This window comes from Mus pahari, chromosome 1 (assembly GCF_900095145.1).
Source record: "Mus pahari chromosome 1, PAHARI_EIJ_v1.1, whole genome shotgun sequence".
In the NCBI taxonomy this organism is placed as follows: Eukaryota; Metazoa; Chordata; class Mammalia; order Rodentia; family Muridae; genus Mus; species Mus pahari.
Window position 1 is genome coordinate 124557051 of NC_034590.1, and position 21677 is coordinate 124578727.

Sequence of the window (21677 nt, forward strand, 5' to 3'; positions counted from 1 at the left end):
ACACACACACACATACAAACACACACACACACACACACACACACACACGCGCGCGCGCGCAAATTGATTAAAATGATGAAATCTACAGCACTAGTAGTTGGCATATTATCAGAGGAATTTAGCCTTATGCAACTATGTGCTGCTTTTTTTAGATTTATTTATTTATTTTATGTATATGAGTCCACACTGTAGCTGTACAGATGGTTATGAGCCTTCGCGTCATTGTTGGAAACTGAATTTAGGACCTCTGGTCGCTCTGGTTGTCGCTGCTTACTCTAATAAGTAAGTACACTGTAGCTGTCTTCAGACACACCAGAAGAGGGCGTCAGATCTTATGACAGGTGGTTGGTTGTGAGCCACCATGTGGCTGCTAGGATTTGAACTCAGGACCTTTGGAAGAATAGTCAGTGCTCTTACCTGCTGAGCCATCTTGCCAGTACCCAACTGCGTGCTGCTTAAGATGTTCCTACATGGCTGTTTCATCCCTGTCTGATGCTTGAGTTGGAAGCACCCAGGGAAAACACTTGAGGAGAGGGAAACGGACATGAAGTAGGAGAGAATGCAAACCAGAACTCAAAAGGGATAGACAAATCTTATCTATCCTTTCAGACTCTGGCTTTTTCAGTGGTGTCCTTTTTCTTTCTCCTTAATGGAGCAGAACACACACATGGCAAAAAAGATAAGGAAGTTCCGATGATACAGATCTGGGCAAACGAAGAGTGAAGCATTTGCCAGAATCTAGATCTAATGCTTTCTGGAATGAAATGAGCTAAAACAACCAACCAACCACAAAACACACAAAAACAAACACAGAAACTGCTCTTCCCAATTTTATCTCCAAATATCTCTTCTCGGGGCTAGAGAGAAGGCTTAATTGTTGAAGAATGTCTTGAAGAAGTATGATGTCTTCAGATCCCCAGCACCCATATAAGAAGCCAGGCCCAACATGCACCTATAATCCTAGTGCCGGAAAGGAAGATACCGGTGGATCACTGGGGGCTTATAACTGAATTAATGGACTTCCTCATAGATCTTGTTTCAAAAGATAAGCTACAGAAATTGATCAGTGAATAAAGTACTTATAAAGCAACCATGAAGACCAGAGTTTAGATCCCTAGAATTCACAGAGCAGTTGAATCCTAGCATGCCAATGGAAAAATGAGAGGTGGAAACAAAACCCTGGAAGCTCACAAGGCTAGCCTGGCAGATGCAACAGGAAGAAGCAGGAAACTCCACTTCAAACAAGATTGTCCTCCTCTGTCTCCACAGACACTTTTACTCACACACAACCACAAATACAAATGTGAGCATGAGAATATACATAAATGCTATACTTACATGTGTGCTCATGCACACACACACACACACACACACACACACACACAAATAGAGAAAGGAAATAAGATTGAGAAAAAATTCAGAAAGCACTCAACATCAATCTCTGGTCTCCATAGGCACTGGCACAGACATACACACAACCTCTTCTGTGGTTGGGTGTTAAGTATCTGCATTTGACTCTTTCAACTGCTTGTTGGGCCTCTTGGAGGGCAGTCATGATAGGCCCCTGTTAGCACACCATAGTATCAGTCATAGTGTCAGGCCTTGGGGCCTCCTCCCACTGTGGGTCTGTCACTAGACTTTTCCTTAGGCTCTTCTCCATTTTTGTCCCTGCAGTTCTTTCATTCAGGAACAATTCTGGGTCAGAGTTTCGACTGTGGAATGGCAACTTTGTCCCTCTATTTGATGCCTTGTCTTTCTACTGGAGGTGGACTCTACAACTTCCTTCTCCCCACTGTAGGACATTTCATCTAAGGTCCCCCATTTGAGTCCTGAGAGACTCTCATCTTCTAGGTCTCTGGTATGTTCTAGAGGATCCCCCTACCTCCTACCTCCTGACATTGCTATTTCTATTCTTTCTGCTGGCCCTCAGGGCTTCAGTCCTGTTCCCCTACCCCATACCTGATCATGTTCCCATTTTCCCCTCCCTGTCACCTTTCCCACCTAAGTCCCTCCTTCTCTTCCCCCTCCTGTGATTGCTTTCTTCTCCCTCCCAAGTGGGGTTGAGGCATCCTCACTTGGACTCTTCAGCTTGTTAGCCTTCTTGAGTTCTGTGGATTATATCCTAGATATTCTATATTCTTTTGGCTAGTAACCACTTATTAGTGAGTACATACCATACATGTCCTTTTGGGTCTGAGTTATCTCACTTAGGATAATATTTTCTAATTCTATCCATTTCCCTGCAAAACTCATAATGTCCTTGTTCTTAATAGAGGAATAATATTCCATTGTGTAAATGAAGCACATCTTCTGTATTCATTCTTCTGTTGTGGGACATCTGGGTTGTTTCCAGCTTCTGGTTATTACAAATAAGGCTGCTATGAACATAGTGGAGCATGTGCCCCTGTAACATGGTGGGGCATCTTTTGGATATTTGCCCAAGAGTAGTATATCTAAGTCTTCGGGTAGATCTATTTCCAATTTTCTGAGGAACCTCCAGATTTGATTTCCAGAGTGGTTGTACAGGTTGCAATCCCACCAGCAATGGAGGAGCGTTCTTGTTTCTCCACATTCTAGACAATATATTCTGTCATCTGAGTTTTTGATCTTAGCCATTTTGATTGGTGTAAGGTGGAATATCAGGGTCATTTTGATTTGCAGTTCCCTGATCACTAAGGACTTTGAGCATTTCTTTAAATGTTTCTCAGTCATTCCAGATTCCTCTGTTGTGAATTCTCTGTTTAGTTCTATATCCCATTTTTTGATTGGGTTGTTTGTTTTTTTGGAGGTTACCTTCCTGAGTTCTTTATATATTTCAGATATTAGCCCTCTATTGGATGTGGGGTTAGTGAAGATTTTTTTTCACAATCTGTGGGTTGTTAATTTGTCCTATTGACTATATCTTTTGCCTTATAGAAGCTTTTCAGTGGACTGCCTGGTCTGGCCTCAGTGAGAGAAGACTTACCTAACACTTGATAGATGGGGGTAGAGGTAGTGACTTCCTCTTGGAGATGGGGTGGGGGAGAGGAATGGGATGAGGAACTGTAGTAGGGCAGAGCAGGAGGGGGATAAATGATTGGATTGTTAAAAAAAGGTTAAATGATAATAATAATAATAATAATAATAATAATAATAATAATAATAATAATAACTCATGCCAAAAACAGTTGGTACTCATGTTAGTCACAAAGGAAATGTTTAATGAGACTATCATTAAATTAATGAGCAATTTTTTTTACAGAGGATATGAAGAGGAGAATTTTTATATACATGATTATTGCACAACAGGAGGAAGGGACAATTCTAATAGAGGCATCTCAGACCCTAGAGTCTACAAATGTGTGGGCGGTGAGGAAGAGGTCTGTTCTCTTATGAAGTTAGTCTCTTGTCTTCAAGGAAAGGCTATGGAGAGTCCTCATGGCAAAAAGGAGGCTTCTGTCTGAGAGTGTTGGTTCAGACTGAGAGTGGGCCAAAGTTAAGTCATGTGATGAAGGCAAAATTAACTGAAGTTGGTTAACACAAACTTTGTTCTTACAGATTCATGGGGATAAAGTTCAGCTGTTTATGAAATGACATTAACAGAACCATAGAGAGCTTTGTTCAGGGTCATGGAAGGCACAGCCACATCTGTGATGGATCAGAAAACATTTCCCCCTGAGTTCTGCCTATTTTGTTGGGAGCTGTTAGGGGAAAAGGGTGTTGTATGTTCAGCAGGGGAAGTAGAGAATTTGACCTGTTTGGTTAATAATTACTTTCTGATTGATTAATGAATTCAGCTCATCATTTTTGAAGCAAAGAATGAGGTTTTTGGAAGGTCTGTATTTACCCCTGTCTTAGGTAAACACGGAGAGCATATGGAGACCCACTTGGCTCAGGAAAGGATACTCCTTGCATTGTGTTGTTTACCAACTACAAATTGGCTGTGAGGATTTCTCTTTCTTCCTTGCTTGCTTGTTTGCTTGCTTTCTTTATTTTTGACAGAGATAGATAAGAAGTCACTTTAAACACACAGATGATGTGACTTAAAGAGAACAGAAACATGGGCAATTATGAATTTGCTCATTAAGACAAAGTTGTACAAAGTACTAGCAAAGATGGTACCACGCACACCTTATCTCCCCATCTCTTAGATTTGTCTCCTTTAAATTTCAGCCTAACTTGCAGGTGTGTGTTTGGGGGGAGGGGAGACTGAGTATGATCATTTCATGATTAATCTGTGTAAGTTTTGTTTGATTCCTCTCCTCAGAGGTTTGAGTCCATGGGGACTAAAAGACTTAACCATTTTTATTTTTTTTTATATTCTATTAACTTTTTTATTTCTTTTACTTATTCACTTTACAATCTGCTCAAAATTCCTCTCTTGGTCACCCAATCCCACAATCTTTCCCTCATTCCCATCTCCTCTTCTCCTCTGAGGAGAGGGGTGCTCCAAGGTATCTCTCCACCCTGACTCATCAAATCTGCAAGGCTAGGCACACCCTCTTCTACTGAGGGCAGAAAAGCAGCCCCTCCCCAAGAAAATATCACACAGACAAGCAACAGATTTTTTTTTTTTAAAAAAAATGTATTTATTTAAAGTATTTGAGTACACTGCATCTGTCTTCAGACACACCAGACGGAGGCACCAGATCCCATTACAGATGGTTGTGAGCCATCATGTGGTTGCTGGGAACTGAACTTAGGACCTCTGGAAGAGCAGTCAATGCTCTTAACCACTGAGCCATCCCTGCAGCTCATGCAACAGCTTTTGAGATAGCCACACTCCAGTTGTTCAGGACCCACATAAAGACCAAGCTACACATCCTCACATGTGTGCCTGTGTATGTTCTTTGGTTTGTGGTTCAGTCTCTGAGAGCCCCAAGAGTTCAGGTTAGTTGACTCTATTGGTCTTCCGGGAGGAGCAGCAGAGGCAACTAACCTGGACCATTATGAGGATTTCTAAAACCACTTTTTCTGCTGAGTCACAGTGTTTGGATACAATTCAGCATAGCCAAACCCTTGAAAAGCTGATCTGTTGAAATATATGTTGGCCTTAACATATGTTTGATCTACCTTAGTAATGAGCCCTGTGTGTTTTACTACGAAGAGTTGAGGCTTTAGACTACTTTATTAATCGTTCCTGACTATGAATGCATAGATATGTGTTAATTATTTTGGAGAAATACCAATTAGATGCTTGCATTATAAAATTATTATGTAAAGTTGTACATTCACTTTGGACAGAAGATAAGCACTTACAAAGTCAAATACTTGCATTGTAGCTCTAGAAATAAAAGGTCTCATGAATGTGTACATTCACTAGCATGGTAATTTTTCTAGTGACTGCCTATAAACCATAACAGACTAAGTATTAATTTGAAGATTAAAGGATAAAGAAACTCTAATTCATGCATACATGAATATTATCCACTGATTAATGTACTGCCGAAATATAAAAAAGCAAATTACATTTGATGATTTCAAAAGTGTCAAAATATGTTCTAATATACAATATATTGAAAACACAATCCAATTATAATATAGATTTAATATATAAATATATATTATATAATTCCATTTGATTGACATATTGTTGAAGGAGAATTTTGGAATCAGAAAACTACTGATGTTTCTTATGCCAGAGAGTCAGATAAAGAGATTGATGGAAATGAAATGAACATTTTGATAGTGCTGAAATGGTCTGAGTTATTATTATGTATCAAGGTTAAAGAATATCTACTATCTATCTATCTATCTATCTATCATCTATTATTATCTTTCCCTCTATCATCTATCATCTATCTATCTATCTATCTATCTATCTATCTATCTATCTATCTATCTATCTATCTATCTATTATCTATACCTATCGATTATCTATCATCTGTGAATTGTCTATTTACCTTCCATTCATCCATCCATCTACTCGTTGATCTATTTATCTCTATGTAAATTTCTAATACAATCAGCTGTTTGTGGTTCACTATAGCATCATTATAATCCATATCGAAGGGCTCAGAGAAGACACTTTTTGATTTTCATTTTTGTTGTTAATTATCAAGAAAAGATGAGTTTCATTTAGGTAATAAGTTAGGCTGAAGATTGCAAGCAAGCATAGAGCTGAGTACTTTGCTGTAGACTTAGAGGCTACTATCTCGTTTAAAATGACCTCATTTACCATGCACTAGTGACACAGATAACCCCTCCCATCTTAATCATTTTAAGTTTGTTTCAAATGCACAATCATTTGTGTAGCAGAAGAGTCACTCAACGGAATAATCTGTATCTGGTACTTGCTTAGCATGCATAACAACCTAGATTCAATCCTCAAGACTCACACACACACACAAACACACACACACACACAAGCAAAAGTTGCTCATATATGCTTTGAGCATAGATATGTTAACTTCCTGTACCCTTTATTGCTAGAATTGTAGATGGTGCAAAAGTGAAAGCAGAAACTTCAGAAATACTTTTGAAGTTTGAAAAGTGATGTTCATGATCATGTCAGACAGAAGCACTTGCCATTTCTTCCATGTAGCGAGAAGTTTAGTAGGGAAGGCACCCATGAAACAGTGGGAATATAGCTCATTATGAACTAGAACTTCCCATTGTATCTGCATGTCTTCCAGTTATCTTCATTCTTCTATTTTCCTTTTGAAGTTTTTGAAACTTGCTTATATGAATACTATGTTTGCATAATTTCCTCTCCCCCTCTTTCTTTCAGATGCCCCTGGGCCCCACACCAACTCTTTCTCAAGTTCATGCTCTCTTACTCTTTAATATTATTAAGTGTATGCACAGTCTTAACCATATATGTGGAAGTGTATAAACATAACCTTCTGCATTTGTTTAGTGTTGTTCACATTTGTTTAGGACTGACCTCTTGGGATTGGGTAACCTATGGGGGCCTCATTATTAGAGAAGTCTGATTCCTCTGTTCTCATCAGCCATTGATCATCTGTAGAGCTTCATCTAAAGAGACTTTTTGTGAGAATTCTTCCAGTCACACGGGCATGTCAGTTGACATTGTCATCTTTTTTAGGTCTTGTTTTGGTAACTATATTGCTGAGATTTCCTAAGTATAACCTTTTTTCATATATTGACCTAGTCACTGTTCTGTTGCTGTGAAGGGACACCATGACCATGGCAACTCTTAAAAAGGAAAGCATTTAATTGGGGCTTGCTTACAGTTTCAGAAATTTAGACCACTGTTATCATGGCAGGGAGCATGACAGCGTGATATTCATAACTTCAGACAAAGGTACCTGTCCTTTCTTCCAAAAAGTGAGAAGTTTAGTAGAGGAGGCACCCATAAAGCAGTAGGAATCTACCTCAAATTATGAAATAGTGTCTTTCAGACACAATGTCAGACATGGTTCTAGAGAAGTAGCTGGGAGTTCTACAACCAGATCCACAGGCAGCAGGGGCAGTAGGAGTAAACCACTAGGCTTGGCTTGGGTTTCTGAATCCTTAAAGCCCATTCCCAGTTGCACACTTCCTCCAATAACGCTATACCTCCCAATCCTTCTAAATAGTGCTTCTCTCTATTGACTAAGTATTCAAAACTATGAGCATAAGGTGGCCATTTTTTAAAAATATTTTGTTAGCTATTTTCTTCATTTACATTTCAAATGCTATCCCAAAAGTCCTCTATCCACCCCCCCCCATTGCTCCCCTACCCACTCACTCCCACTTCTTGGCCCTGGCATTCTCCTGTACTAAGGTGACCATTCTTATTCGTATCACCGCATACATAGAAGCCACTATCTCACAGCAGGTGTCTTTAACATCTCTTAATTCTTCTTTTAGGATAAGGTAACTATCAAGATGCTCCATTTAAGAAGTTCACAGATGCTGCAGATGTTGGAGAGCTCCTTAAGGAAATACCTTCCTGAGTCCTTAAAGGTGAATATGGAATGTTCTCTGGGAAATGGACTATTAAGTGTCTAAGAAAAGGGTAGGAAAGGGAAGGAAGATTTACTGAGCTGTGTTCTGGGTCAGGTATTGACTTTGTGACCTAAAATTTAGTTGATGTCACCCCAAGGTATCAGAGGCATGATATACACATTTAAGAAAAAATAAATTTCTATTGTGACAGATCAAGACCACATCATAGTGAATGGCAATATGTTGATTTGACCTCGATGATCTTTGCTGACACACAGGAATTGTTTTATATAACACTTGATGTTTCTCAGAGTTGCAAGTTGACAAAATCAAGTGCATTAATATTTTCCTAAGTGATCACATGCCTGACAAGAGGTTAACCACATGAGTCTCAGAACTAATAAATCAGTTCCTGCTTTGCCAATTCTCAAAGAATTACATATAATTTGCATTGAGCAAGAAATTATGTTTTAGGAATGTATCAATAACTTTGTATAAGATAGCTTTCCCCACAACCATTTAAGTATATTACAAATGGACTAGAATATTACTAGGGATAAGGAATATCTTTGTATTACAGTGTAGATGTTAATTTATTCATAGGACATAAAACCTGCTAGAAACTACACTCATAGAAATAAAGACTCAGCACATGAGAACAAAGCTGGTAAAACTGAAAAATAAAAAACCTACAGGTAAAATTGAGGGTAATATTCTTCTTTCCATCATTTGTAAATGTGATGGAAATGATATAAACAGAGTGAAGACACAAGAAATATTAGGAGCTCATTGTATTAACTACCACTTAAAAAAATGCTTTCCTTAACAAGAGCAGAATCCCCATTCTATTCAAGTATTCATAGGATGTTCTCCAAGACAAGCCCCTCATATACACACAATAGGAATTTAAAATTATTCAAATCATATTAAATGTGTTTTTAAAAGGAATGGAGCTTGGGGTACATGGAGATGGCTCAGTGAACAATAGTGCTTTCTTCATGTGTGTAAAAATAGGCATAGGGAGTCAGTCCCTAGCACTCAACTAAAAGGTCAGGCATGGACACGTACACCTATATCACCAGTGTTCTCTGCTCTTGAGACAGGAGGATGACAGGGACTTACTAATTGCTAATCTAGCTTCAGATTTAGTGAGAAACCTTGTCTCAAGGGGACAAGATAGAGAGTGATTGTGCTGCACACTCAATGTCCTTTTGTAGCTCTCTCACCTCTGCAGACATATAGGCTGCACATCTATACATCTCTCACACACATATTCATACACACATGAACATAAAAACATTCATAAGGAATTGAAGTTAACATTGAGAATTGTATGTGCAAATTTTCTACAAATGATTCAAGAAATAATAAACTATGCTTAAAGTAAAAAGGGAAATTAAACTAAGTTAATTGAATAACAATGGAGATATAGCAGCAACTCAAGCGTTGATTAGTGGGAAATACATAGCCTTAAGTTTTTTTTTATTACTAAAACCATAAGAATGATCTTATGAATGAAACGTGGTTTGTTCCTACCTCCAAAATTAGAAAAAATATGGAACAAATAAACCCACTAGCAAGCAGAGAAAAGCAAATTGTAAAAGGAAAAAAAAAACACATTCAAACAGAAAGAAATCAATCTGAGTGGCTTAAAAAAAAGAGAGTGGGTGGGGGAGCACTCTTACAGAGCAGGGGGATGGGGGATGGGAGAGGGGGTTTGCAGAGGGGAAACCAGAAAGGGGGATAGCATTTGAAATGTAAATAAATAGAAGAACCAATACAATTTTTTTAATTAAAAAAAGAAAAAAGATGTTATAACCAAACTGACCTAGGATAGAGAAGATAAACGTCTCCTAGATGAAGAATGAAACATGAAATATCACTAAAAATCCAATGATTATAAACATAACAGGAATATTGGATAACTGACAATGTACTCATAGATTTCAGATATGCTGTTGTTATGTGAAAAGCTCAAATTAACAATGTTTGTTAAAGGAGAATATACAATCTCAATAGCCCTACATATGTATATAAAAATATTGTGCCAAAAGAAATGCTTTCTCTAGGTGACTTCACGGGGTATTTATATAGCATATATAAGAAATAAATAATACCAACCACATAGAACATTAGTCAGCATGTAAAAGAGGAGGGAATACTTCTAAATTTATTTTTATGAAGTCAGAGTTACCCTGGTAACAAAACCAAAATTGTATATTAATAGAAAACTATAGATTTATACTCATCATTAATGTAAATAAAAAGTCCTCAAAAATACTATCAAGATATCAAGATATAGTTAAGTAATAGATTTGATTCATGTTTAATCAATACAAATCACCATGTCAATATACTACTGAATAAAAATCATATGATCATTTTTGTTTATTTTATGAGATAGAATTTCACAATGTAGCCCAAACTGCCTACAATTTATAAGTAATTTACGATGGCCTCAAACTCATGGCAGTTCTCTGCTTCAGACTCTACAATGCTGCAGTTCCTGATATAAACCTCCATGCCTGGGTGAGACAAGATATCACCTAGTAATCCAAGCTGGCCTTTAACTCACCGTCATCTGACATCATCCCTCTGAGTGCCCAGATTACAGGTGTGCACCACCACACCTAGCTTGATTTTTAGTAATAGGTAAAGAAAAATGTGACAAAATGTAATAGTCTCGAGGAATATGAAACTCAGAAAACTAGGAAGAAAGAGAATTTGTTGAACTTGACAAAAAGCCTGTAGGCATGATGTATAGTTAAGATCTTTCTCTATAGCAAAGAAAAGGAATATTTTTACTTAAGATGAATAACTAAGTAATGTTATCTATTTTCATTAATCTTATTTAATGAAACATTGGCGACATAACCATTGTATAAGTCAAGAAAAATAAAGTAATACCTATCATGGAAGGGAAGAAGTAAAATATAGTATATTCTCAGAAGTTATGATCATCTAAAAGGTCTACAAAATAATTTTCTGTTTATAAATTTAACAAGGTTATAAGGATTAAAGATCAATATACAAGTAGTATAACTCAATTCTATTTGCATACATAAGCAATTAATGAATAATTAGAATCCAATATTTAAAATGAGTTCCATTTACAATAGCACAAAACAAATCAAACAAAAAGCCAGAAATCCCCACCAAACACCAACCCCCCGAAGCATTAGGTAGAGACTCCTGCTGTTAACTACTGCTATACCTGGGTTCTTCTGGGCAACAGGAAGAAGATATGTTTAATACAACCATTACACTGAGTGTGAGGGTGAAAATATGAACAGCATAGGGTCCTACTTACTTTCCCAGCCTCTCTGACAGTCTGCATAGCTGTCATTCATACACTAAGCCACATGAGTTTCCTGTAATCCCAAGTCACCTCGCCTTCTGATTAGACAGGAAAGGTAGCTATCAAAATTGCAGAGCATATGATCCAGGTTTAAATTCTTTGACCAAAAAGTTCATTGGGCCATATTGTAGAAGTTCAATAATGTCAGGGGGTAGTGTGCTTGCATACAAAATGAGTAAATTTGAGAAGTAAATATTATTGTAGTCCTTTTTAATCAATATTACTAAAGTTTCAAGTAGCAAGAAGATAGCCAGAAACAGAGTCTCTTTCTAAATAGTGAATATTGAATAGTTTAAACACATGTCAACTGTAATTCATCCTAAATATTAAATATTAGGCAATTAAGAAAAACTATGTAAATTCCTGTTTATTGACTTGAAAACATGTCTCTGTATATTATATATGTGAAATTCATAAACATTAGGAAAGCCCATTGTTTATATATTTACACAGGCATATATTTATATGGCAGAAAATAGAAATTTATAGGAAAAACTCAATGATGTAAGACTGAGTTATTACTAATTTATCTTCATACTTATTTATTATAATAGTCTCATGATTTTGTTTGAAAATTCTATCTACTTTGAAGTAATAAAATATTACTTGAAGACTGAACTAGATATTGTGCAATTCACACCCACTAATTTCATAGAAATCAACATAATTCTGGTATGAAAGCAAAGCTTTTACTGTTCCTTTGTAATGAGCTGACCATTCAGTTGTTAAAATACTTAGGTTTATGGGACTGTCTTCCACATGAACCAGGGAAACCCATTCAAGCTCAAGGCTCTGGTAGACAAGTGGCCTGATTTTAATACAGTGGTTGTCCGTCCTCAGGAGCAGGTAAGTTATATCATGGAATGAATACAACTCTAAGTTTACAATTGCCTATGTCTGACATGAACCTGGAAATGCGCAGACTCCAAGGAAACAAAGATGACCCCTGATGATGCCAGGGTCCCTCTTCTAGATGGAAACAAGATTAACACATGGACTCTAAATTGAAAAACCACAAAGAGAGATAAGAGATCAAAAACAAAAGAGAAGAAATAAATTATGAAATGTCAGTAGTGAGATCCTATTTTATCTTCAAATGTAACTGGATTAAATGGTGTCTCAGAAAGATCTGGGAGCCTGTAGGTGTCTTACCTAGGTCCTCTGTATATAACTTATAACTGAGTAGTTTGGTGTTCTCATGAGAATCCTGGTGGTGAAAAGGGGGTCATAGCTATCTCTGAGTCTTTGGTCTACTTGTGGAACCCTTTTTCTCCTACTGGATTCCCTTGTCTAGCCTTGATATGATGGTATGTAGGTATTCTTATTGTAGCTTGCAGTGTTTGGTTGATGTCCTTGAGAAGCTTGATCTTTTATTAGGGGAGGCAGAAGAGAGGGGTGGATCTAGGAGAGAGGACAGGTGGTAGGGAGAGCCTATAGGGAGAGGAGAAAAGAGAGGGAGGGGAAATTTAAGATATATAATTTATATATCTGATATATAATATATGAGAAGAATTCAAAAATCATTTTTAATAAGAAAATCTCAATCTAAAGATGAAGAGTAGATTTTTAAAAATCAAAAATATATGACCCAGGTATAGGGTGCATACAAGAGACTACACTCACTTTCAGAAAAAAAATACACTGGCTATGAATAGATGAAAAAGTAGTTTATGAATACTATAAACATATTAATGAACAAAGTAAGACTAACAGATATCAATTCAGTAAGTGTAAAACACATCAATACCTCACCTTCAACAAGGAGTAAACAGGTCAACAAGACACAAAATGGCTAAGAACACTGTATTTGGATTAAATTTTAGACAAAGCAGGTCTAACACACACCAAACTTTCCTTCCAACAACAGCAGAACACATGTTTCAGAATACAAAATCCACTGAAAGAATGTTTTTTTAAATGTTTGTTTTCTGAAAATATAAACAAAATCTGCAAATTTTTGACAAGTTCAAGGAGAAAAGAGGGAAGACACATTTGAATGAAGTGAAAGTGAAGATACTACAGCAGACATCATAAATGAACTGAGATATGAGGAACTCATTCTTGTGACTATTTACATGTACATCACTGGGTGATCTGAAACATGTAAATTGTTTGTAAAGATACATCCTACAAAGACTGAATGAAAAACAAATCGAAAGGCTGAAGAGACCAATAATAGAAACAGAAAAGGGCAATAAAAACCTCCAAACCTCTTTCCAAAAAGGAGGCAGAAAGCTTATAAGAGCCAGAGGTGGTGGACAATCCCCCCAAACAGCATCTTCCAGACACAACAGGGCTGATACTCATAGGAACTCACAGAGACTGACAGCACATACAAGACCTGCACAAGTTCAAGCCAGGCAAAACCCCAGCATGGAGAAGGAAAAGCATACAAAAGTCCCACCCCTAATCAAGGATCTATTTGCAACTGATACTTCCTGGGAAAGGGAAAAACCCATTTTCTCTAATGGCATGTTTTATCAACCACACTCCAGGACAGGGTCCTGGTACTTGCCCAACACAAAACAGACTCTATGTTTTGTTTTGTTTTGCGAGCATATTAAGTTTGTTTTTGTCATTTTTTCTCTTTTTGGTTGTTGTTCATTTGTTTATTTTGATTTTCATCCTTTTGTGTGGCTTTTTTTTTGAGAGAGAGAAAGAGAGAGAGAGAGAGAGAGAGAGAGAGAGAGAGAGAGAGAGAGAGAGAGAGAGAGAGAGAGAGAGAGAGAGAGAGAGAGCAGTTGGATGAGTGAGGAAAGTCTGAGAGGATATTCTATGTGGAAATATATTCAATACAATACATAATATTGTATGAATATTGTATGACTACATACAAAATATATACAATATATTAAAATATAATGTATGTACAAATTTTAAAAATATTAGAAACACAAACAACAACAACAAAAACCCTAAGCAAGCCAGTGTAACAGTAACAGCAAATGGTTTATGGCTAAGTACTACAAACAGTTCAAGAAGTATCAAAACTAGGACTTTTTTATGTTATCTTGCTGTCTAGGGCAATGTGGTCTGGAACTCACTGTGCATTGCAGTCTGTCCCTAAATTACTGTTTCTCCAGTGTCAGCCTCACAAGTTCTGGGATTACAGACATGCACCACCATGTCCCATGCCTAGCTTATTACTATTTCTTACAAAATATAGACCTAGATGAATTCTTCTTCATACATTTTATAAGGTCACTATCACTTTTGTAGTTACAAAAGACAAGAAAATTGTTGGTTGTTTTTCTATGAATATTAATACAATGTTTGATAAAACATTAACTATCGGGCTGGAGAGATGGCTCAGCAGTTAAGAGCCCTGACTACTCTTCCAGAGGCCCTGATTCAATTCCCAGCAACCACACGGTGGCTCACAACCATCTGTAATGAGATCTGATGCCCTCTTCTGGTATGTCGGAAAACAGCTACAGTGTACTCATATAAATAAAAATAAATAAATCTTTAGAAAAACATTAACTATCTCGTGAGGCTGCCATGGTATATGCAAATGAGCAGATGCAGTCCATCACAGTGTTACATGGTCATGCCAGTAGAAGAGAAAATTTTTGACAGAATTTATTATTCTTTTTGGAAAAACATAACAGTCTACATATAGGAGGAAGTACCCTAACACAAATGTAGATCTGTCATTTGTCCTAGTAATCTCTCTTCTGTGTACATATAGAAATGAAATAAAGCCAGCAAGCACTGCAAATATCTATACTGCTACATTTATTGCAGAAACAACCTTGGAACCCACAGATAGATGAATGGGCACAGATATCAATATGTTGAACAGATTTCTGTATGAAATGTTTCTTAGCATTAAAACGGATATCTTTCTGTTTTCTAAAATATGATTAACTGGGAAGACAGTATGGTAAGTGAAATGGGCAGTCACAGAAAAAAAATCCTCTCACTTAATGTTAAATTAAAAAAAAAATCAGATGTATAAAAACCAAAGAGTGATTGAACTGTATAACTGATGGTGGTGAACAAGGAGATGCATGCATAAGGCAAAAAAGAGGCTCCAAGATCTAATGTGCAACTTGAAATTTTACTGTATTTTCTGTTAAATTTGTTAAGTACTTGCTAGTATTTCTAATGAAAGAATAAGAATTATGTGAGACAATAGGTCTGACAATTGGCTTCAATATAATAGTAAATAATTTATTGTTATTATTATTACTATTATGTGTGTATTTTCATAATATCACATGTACATTAAGCATATACAATAGTACTTATTGTTTTTAAAAACCTCACCCAACAGCACACAATATAAATTTAAATTTACTCAAAATATAAAAATGGAATAATATTTGCTTTTCCATTGTGTTGATAAGATGGATCATCAGCTGTAGTATTGCCTAGCTTCAAGGGCATTTCTGTGCAACATTTTCTGGCCAGCCTGCCCTAGCTGGATATTTGTCCTTCAGCCTTTCCTTTAGGTTCAAAAAAATTCCAGCTGTCATTTATAAACTTTGAGAAGAGCTTTTTGAACAAATTATGTTATGATTTTGCCAGAAATATCCATTTTTTTTAAAATGTGCTTTGTGCTTTACAGTATAAGAAATCATGTTTGATTTTTGTATGGCTTTAATGTGTATTTACAAAAGTCCAAATACAAGATCATCTTGTCGATTTCAATATTGTTATATTAAAAATATATGTCTGGGCTGGAGAGAAGACTCAAGGGTAAAATGCTTGCTGTGTCAGTTTGAGGACGTGGGTTCAGATCCTTAGAAGCTCCATAAAGCTCTACACACAGTGCATGTGTGTGATCCCAGCATGCTTACAGAGAGGTGGAACTTGGGAGGCAAGGGAATTTCTGGAGTCTGACAGGCAGCTAGACCTGCATGGGCATCAGCAAACAAACATCCCTCTCTCAATGTGGATGGTGAGAAGTGGCCCTCAAAGATGCCCTCTGATCTCTGTCCACACAGCACACTCCTGCTCAAACATGCTGTACACACAGAGAGAAATAAAGCATACAATTATTTTAGGGCTCTCAGAACCATAAGACTTTTTCTTACAAGGCCTTTGACCTTCTCATGGTTCTTCTTTTTCCTGAGTATTACTAACTTAGGGAAGAATGTTTCATAAGCCATCCTTACATGATTTTAAATCACAATGGTACCTATACATAAAACATAAAAAAGTTTAATCAGAACATTCCCATAAATTGAGTGGAGTCTTGAAGTGGTTTAGTGACAATAATTGAGGAGTGGTGCTGGCACGTGAAGGAAACAACCCTGTTTAGGTTTGATTCATGAGTTTGAAATTTCCAGGAAGGGTGGGAAAGCAATTAGTTCCAGCCCTGGCTGAAGCTAATGGCTGCTGAGAGACAATGAGGCCCATGTTCTTGTAGGTGATCCTGCATCCATATGCATCTAGACAGCCCTAATTGGACTCAATGGTCACTTAAAAAATACATGTAAAGTTGGAGAGGAAATGTATCAGGAGGAGTCTGGAGGAACTGGAGTGACAGAGTGAGATGAATATGACTAAATGCATTATATATACATACACATATTCATATACATGAAATTTTAATTATTAAAAATAATAAGACAGAGAGTGTAATGAAATTTAAAAATATTGAAATTACATGATACAATCAATATTATTTATTCCATATTGCCCAACCAAATAGGAGATGACAGATGACCTTGATCACCACACCAACACTTACCAGATATATTCTAAAGATCCTAAGCACTGTTTGGAATTCCTTGGCACACCAGATGTCATCAACTGGAAACAGCATCTGCAGATCCAAAGTAAGGGGACTGGAATGTGTGCTTGCTGCTGCAACCCTCTGTGTGTACATCTGTGGGATTACTTTCTATCCTGGCATCTTACTATGCAAACTTTTGTAATTTCTTCAAACTCCCAAATCCCAACCTAATCAATATTCCTTGGTCTGTCTTCCAACCCCTGTACAGTGCAATAAGTTTCAAATATTGAAGACTATGGCATTGTTAGAAGAAATAGTGAACTAGGTAATTTTTGGTTAACTGAATGTATTTTGAAGATGTATTCAGGAGCTCTGAGGACAACTAGATAGGAGACAAGGCTTGGCCTCTGATACATTTCTGGTACAAGAATGGTAGTTTATTCTAACATAGAGTACCTACCAGGTCACCGAGGCTTATATCTAATGTAGTTACAAGCATGGTCTCTGAAGTTAAAGCCACAGGGGAGATTTCCCGGTTCTGCCTCCAAGTTGTGATTCTTGAGCATTCAACATTTCCATTACTCAGTGTCTCCATATGTAAAAGAAAAAAAAATCTGATATAAAAGATCCTAAGATATAGAATCATTACTTAGGATTAAGTGAGGCATAAGATCAATACCTGGGCATATAACATACTCAAACAAGATTGGCTATTATTTGAATATGCTCCTTCTGTTCATGGAGGCATAGTGAGGATTTTTAGTATTCTGCTGTACCTGAGAGAAAAAAAGTCCAGGGAATAACTTTAGGAATGGACACACAGAAGCTACAATTAAGGCAAAGTTTTCTGATTAAATCTTGCAGACATCTTTAGATCACTTCCTTAATCTACCTGGGCTGTTACTGATTGCCTGTTTCACGCCCTTCTAGGTTCACAATCCAACCTAAATGAAGCAATAATGGACCTTGCGGAGGGTAAGATGGTCAAGGTCAAGAGAACACAGTGCATTCTCTACATGATGCCTGAGACAGCAAAGAAACTGGTTCCTTTCCTGTTGGAGGATACAGAGTACTTAGATCATAAATCTGGCAGACCCCGGGCTATGTGAGTTGGATTCAAGATGCTTTGTTCCACCCAGATCTCTCACACAAGTAGCTCCCTAACTCCTCTACCTGCATAGCCTACTTCCAACAGGATTGTCTTAAAAATATATGTGCCGCAGATGGTGTGATCTGTCTCTGCAAATGCCACAAACAGTTCTTGGTTTTCAGGATTTCTTTGGTCTGTGTATGTGTGTATGTTGATGTGTTTGTAAGTATGTGTACGCACATGTGGAAGTGAAGGGACAATTTCAAGTGTTGTTTCCCTTAGCACCATTCAGCTTGTGGTTTTGTGTCTTTGCTTTTGTGAGACAACAGCACTTACTGGGATTTGTGTGGCTCGGATAGGCTGTCAGGTCTAGGAATACAGCTATCTTCAGTTCCCCAGAGCTACGATTACAGACTTGAACTTCTATATCCAGTTCAAAACAAAACAAAACACATGAGGTCTGGGGATGAGACCGAAGATGCCATGTTCTCTGTGTAGCACTTAACTGAACTATTCCCTAATCCTATCACTAATTAATTTTCAGTTCACTTCAATGGAGTTCAAACTCACTTTGGTCCCTATAAAATGTGGACTTATCCCTTGTTGAACATCTATCCCCGACGCACCAGAAGCACTGTACTTCTGCAACCTGACCCTCATATGTTCACACAGGCCTCTGGAAGAGTGCATTTGGTGTTTGCTTGTATCAAATGCCCTCCCTTCCAATATTCACACACTTTTCTCTCCCTTTTTTGGCCATTGTTTCTCATGGTCTCGTTTTATTTTCATCATGACTTCTTTTCAGAGAACCCCATCAAAAGATGCAATTATTACGAGACTTTTTATTTCCTTTACTGTACTTTCATTTGCTAGAAACAGATTTTTTTTTTAATATATCTACCTATGAGTTGCTAGAAGATGCCTTCAATCTTCAGAATTCCTTAAGGGCAAAAGTTTCAAGTAAGTAAGATGCGTGGAGTGGTTTGTTCGCCATGAAGATGATGAAGGGTGTTACGGTGACCAGAGTCTGGACCTTCTGGTATGCATCCTGAGTAGATTATTTACCTCACTGAAGGAGTCCTCTCCCTTTAATATACATAGAAGGAGCTTTCCCTGTACCATGTTGTTGGCTGTTCGGGCTTTTTCTTTGTCTTGTATTTAAGTATTGAAGATTTCAAGCTATGAGTTTTGGGGGAAAGGCTTGGTCTGTTAAAGTACCTGGTGTGCAATTCTGAAATTTTGCGTTGAGATTGCTTAGAATATGCATGAAAAGCCAGATGTAATACTGTGCTGGTTTTCCCAGTGCTGCTGTGGTGAAGTTAAAAACTATCACCAGGATCACTAGACAGCTTCTGGACTGATGAACTCCAGCTTAGTGAGTGAGGCTGAACAAGTCTGAGAAAAGCTCCCAACATGTTCACACGTGCACACACAGGCACACACACTCACGTATACATAATATCATGATCCTAAAGTCTTGCTTTGCTGATTACTAGGATGTGCTTTTGAGTGCTTATTCTCTACTGTTCCATGTTTCCTATCCTTATGATGTCATCTGCTCCATTTACTGGGGTTGGGGGTAAGTGGGTCACAGCAATGTTGAGAACAGCACGGAGTTTTTTATAAAGATTTAATAGCTTTTGTTGTACTCTCATGGGTACTTGTAAGATAAAACCTTTTATAATATTAATTTCTGTCTTTTGATAAAATGGCTATTAGCCATCAGTTCTAAAGAGGATAACATGAAGGCAGACAAGCACTAAGCTAGGTGAGCTGCCGACTCTCACATGGCTAGACAGACAGTGCCGAGCTGATCACACCACTACTGCTGCTCTTGTGCCTCACAATAGACTTTTGTAGGGAGAGGCAAATATTTTACACTGTATATAATATTTAGGGCTGCTCTTTTTCTTTTTTCCCCTCAGTGACCAAGAAATGTTTAAACTCTCAACACTGGATGTTACCCATGCTCCCTTGGTGGATAAATTCTGGCAGTTTGGTGGCAATGAGAGGAGCCAGAGGTTCATTGGGCGCTGTATCCAGATCTTTCCCAGCTCATGTCTTCTGGGACCTGAAGGGACTCCTGTGTCCTGGGCTCTGATGGATCAAACTGGAGAAATCCGAATGGCGGGCACAGTGCCTGATTACCGGGCACAAGGCCTTATCTCCCACATCATTTATGCTCAGACTCTGGCTATGGATAAACGTGGCTATCCTGTATATAATCATACAGAACAAGCCAACAAAGTCATACAGAAAATGAGTCACACTCTACACCATGTCCCCATGCCCTGTGATTGGAATCAGTGGAATTGTGCACCTCTATGATTCTTGTGCTCAACACAAGGCTGTGTTGGGTTGGCCATAATAAATCTGGAGGAGTGGTCATAGAAAAAAAAACACAGATTGTAATGAGCAATAAAGGAGTGGGTATTGCTTGGGCTCTGGGGAAGCAGTGTGAATGGCCAACACTATACCATGATCCTTACCCTCATATTGCCTTTCATATCCAGCAGACCTGTAATGGCCAGACCTCTCTGCTGAGCCATCATCTCTGTTTAGTTTTCTACATTCTGGATATCAGTGACACATGTACTAAGTGGCACATTACGATCCTCACATGGATTATTGCCCATGATCAGTTTTGTAGGGATGTGGTGCTGATGGGAGACTACTGTATGCTTTTCTCCAGCATTCCTTTGTTTAGGAGTTAGGATACTTCTCATCAGCAGGTACTCTGAAATGATCCCTTCACTGAAGTCCTTTGATCTCTGTTTAATTGCCATGCCAAATAATGCATGAATAAATATATGATAGTAATTTGATGATACCTGGAGAATTTATTGTGTACATTAAACATGTACAATAAAGAACTTCTGGTAATTTTGTTTTATAAATTCTTTTAAAGTATCCATACAATTTCCCATAATGTCTGCACCAATCAAGAATCCTATAAATGCAGAACAATTCTCCCTTTCCATACCAAGCCAATAGGATTTTATTCTTTGAAATTTTCACACATCTATGCAATGTATACTGATAATATCATAATATCTTCTCTCTCTCTCTCTCTCTCTCTCTCTCTCTCTCTCTCTCTCTCTCTCCAACTGCCTTTATTCCCCCAACACACCTGCCTCCCAAATATCAAAGAAGTTAAGAGACATGTCCAAGAGAAGAGGAGTGTGGACACATTCCTTTTCTTTTGACTGACTAATATTTTTAGGTAAGTGAGCTGAAGAAGATTGAAGAGGAAGGGTCTACTTCTAGAATTGGGATAAACTGGACTCCACTCCTTTGTTGCAGTCAGCCTTTGTGATTTACATAATTGACGGGTTTACCCTATTGATGGTAATAAAACAGTTCAGTGTAGCTTTGTTATGGAGAAAATCAAGGCCAATCATAATGGCTTCAAATCGTGAAGTGATGGAAATGTGAGTTGATGTGCTTAGAAGACTCATGATTCCAAAAGAAGACAAAAAATGTGTAAGCTTGCACAGTGCCCGTCTATTGAACGAAAGAACATATAAGCTCTTTCGACTATCTATATATCATAGCTACCTACTTTCCCAGGTTCTCTAGTTTGAGCATCTCTTCTTTCCTTAGCAAAAGTCCTGACTGGCTGGGAAAATGGTAGTGATCAAAAGGACCCTAGCCTGACAAACTTCCCTCC

At 37.7% G+C, this 21677-nt stretch overlaps 1 protein-coding gene across 3 annotated transcripts in view; it reads left to right on the forward strand.

Moving 5' to 3' along the window:
• Positions 1 to 20838, forward strand: part of LOC110334998 (glycine N-acyltransferase-like protein) — a 27386-nt gene extending 6548 nt beyond the window's left edge. For 2 of the 3 annotated variants that reach the window (XM_029540048.1, XM_021217083.2), the window contains exons 2-6: positions 7796 to 7891; positions 11970 to 12077; positions 16894 to 17020; positions 17848 to 18022; positions 19933 to 20838. In XM_029540048.1, coding sequence (XP_029395908.1) covers positions 7814 to 7891; positions 11970 to 12077; positions 16894 to 17020; positions 17848 to 18022; positions 19933 to 20335 — 891 coding nt within the window. In that variant the 5' untranslated portion in view covers positions 7796 to 7813 and the 3' untranslated portion in view covers positions 20336 to 20838. The remainder of the gene's footprint in view (positions 1 to 7795; positions 7892 to 11969; positions 12078 to 16893; positions 17021 to 17847; positions 18023 to 19932) is intronic. The other variant, XM_021217076.2, reaches the window with a different exon arrangement.
• The last annotated feature ends 839 nt before the right edge of the window (positions 20839 to 21677 follow it).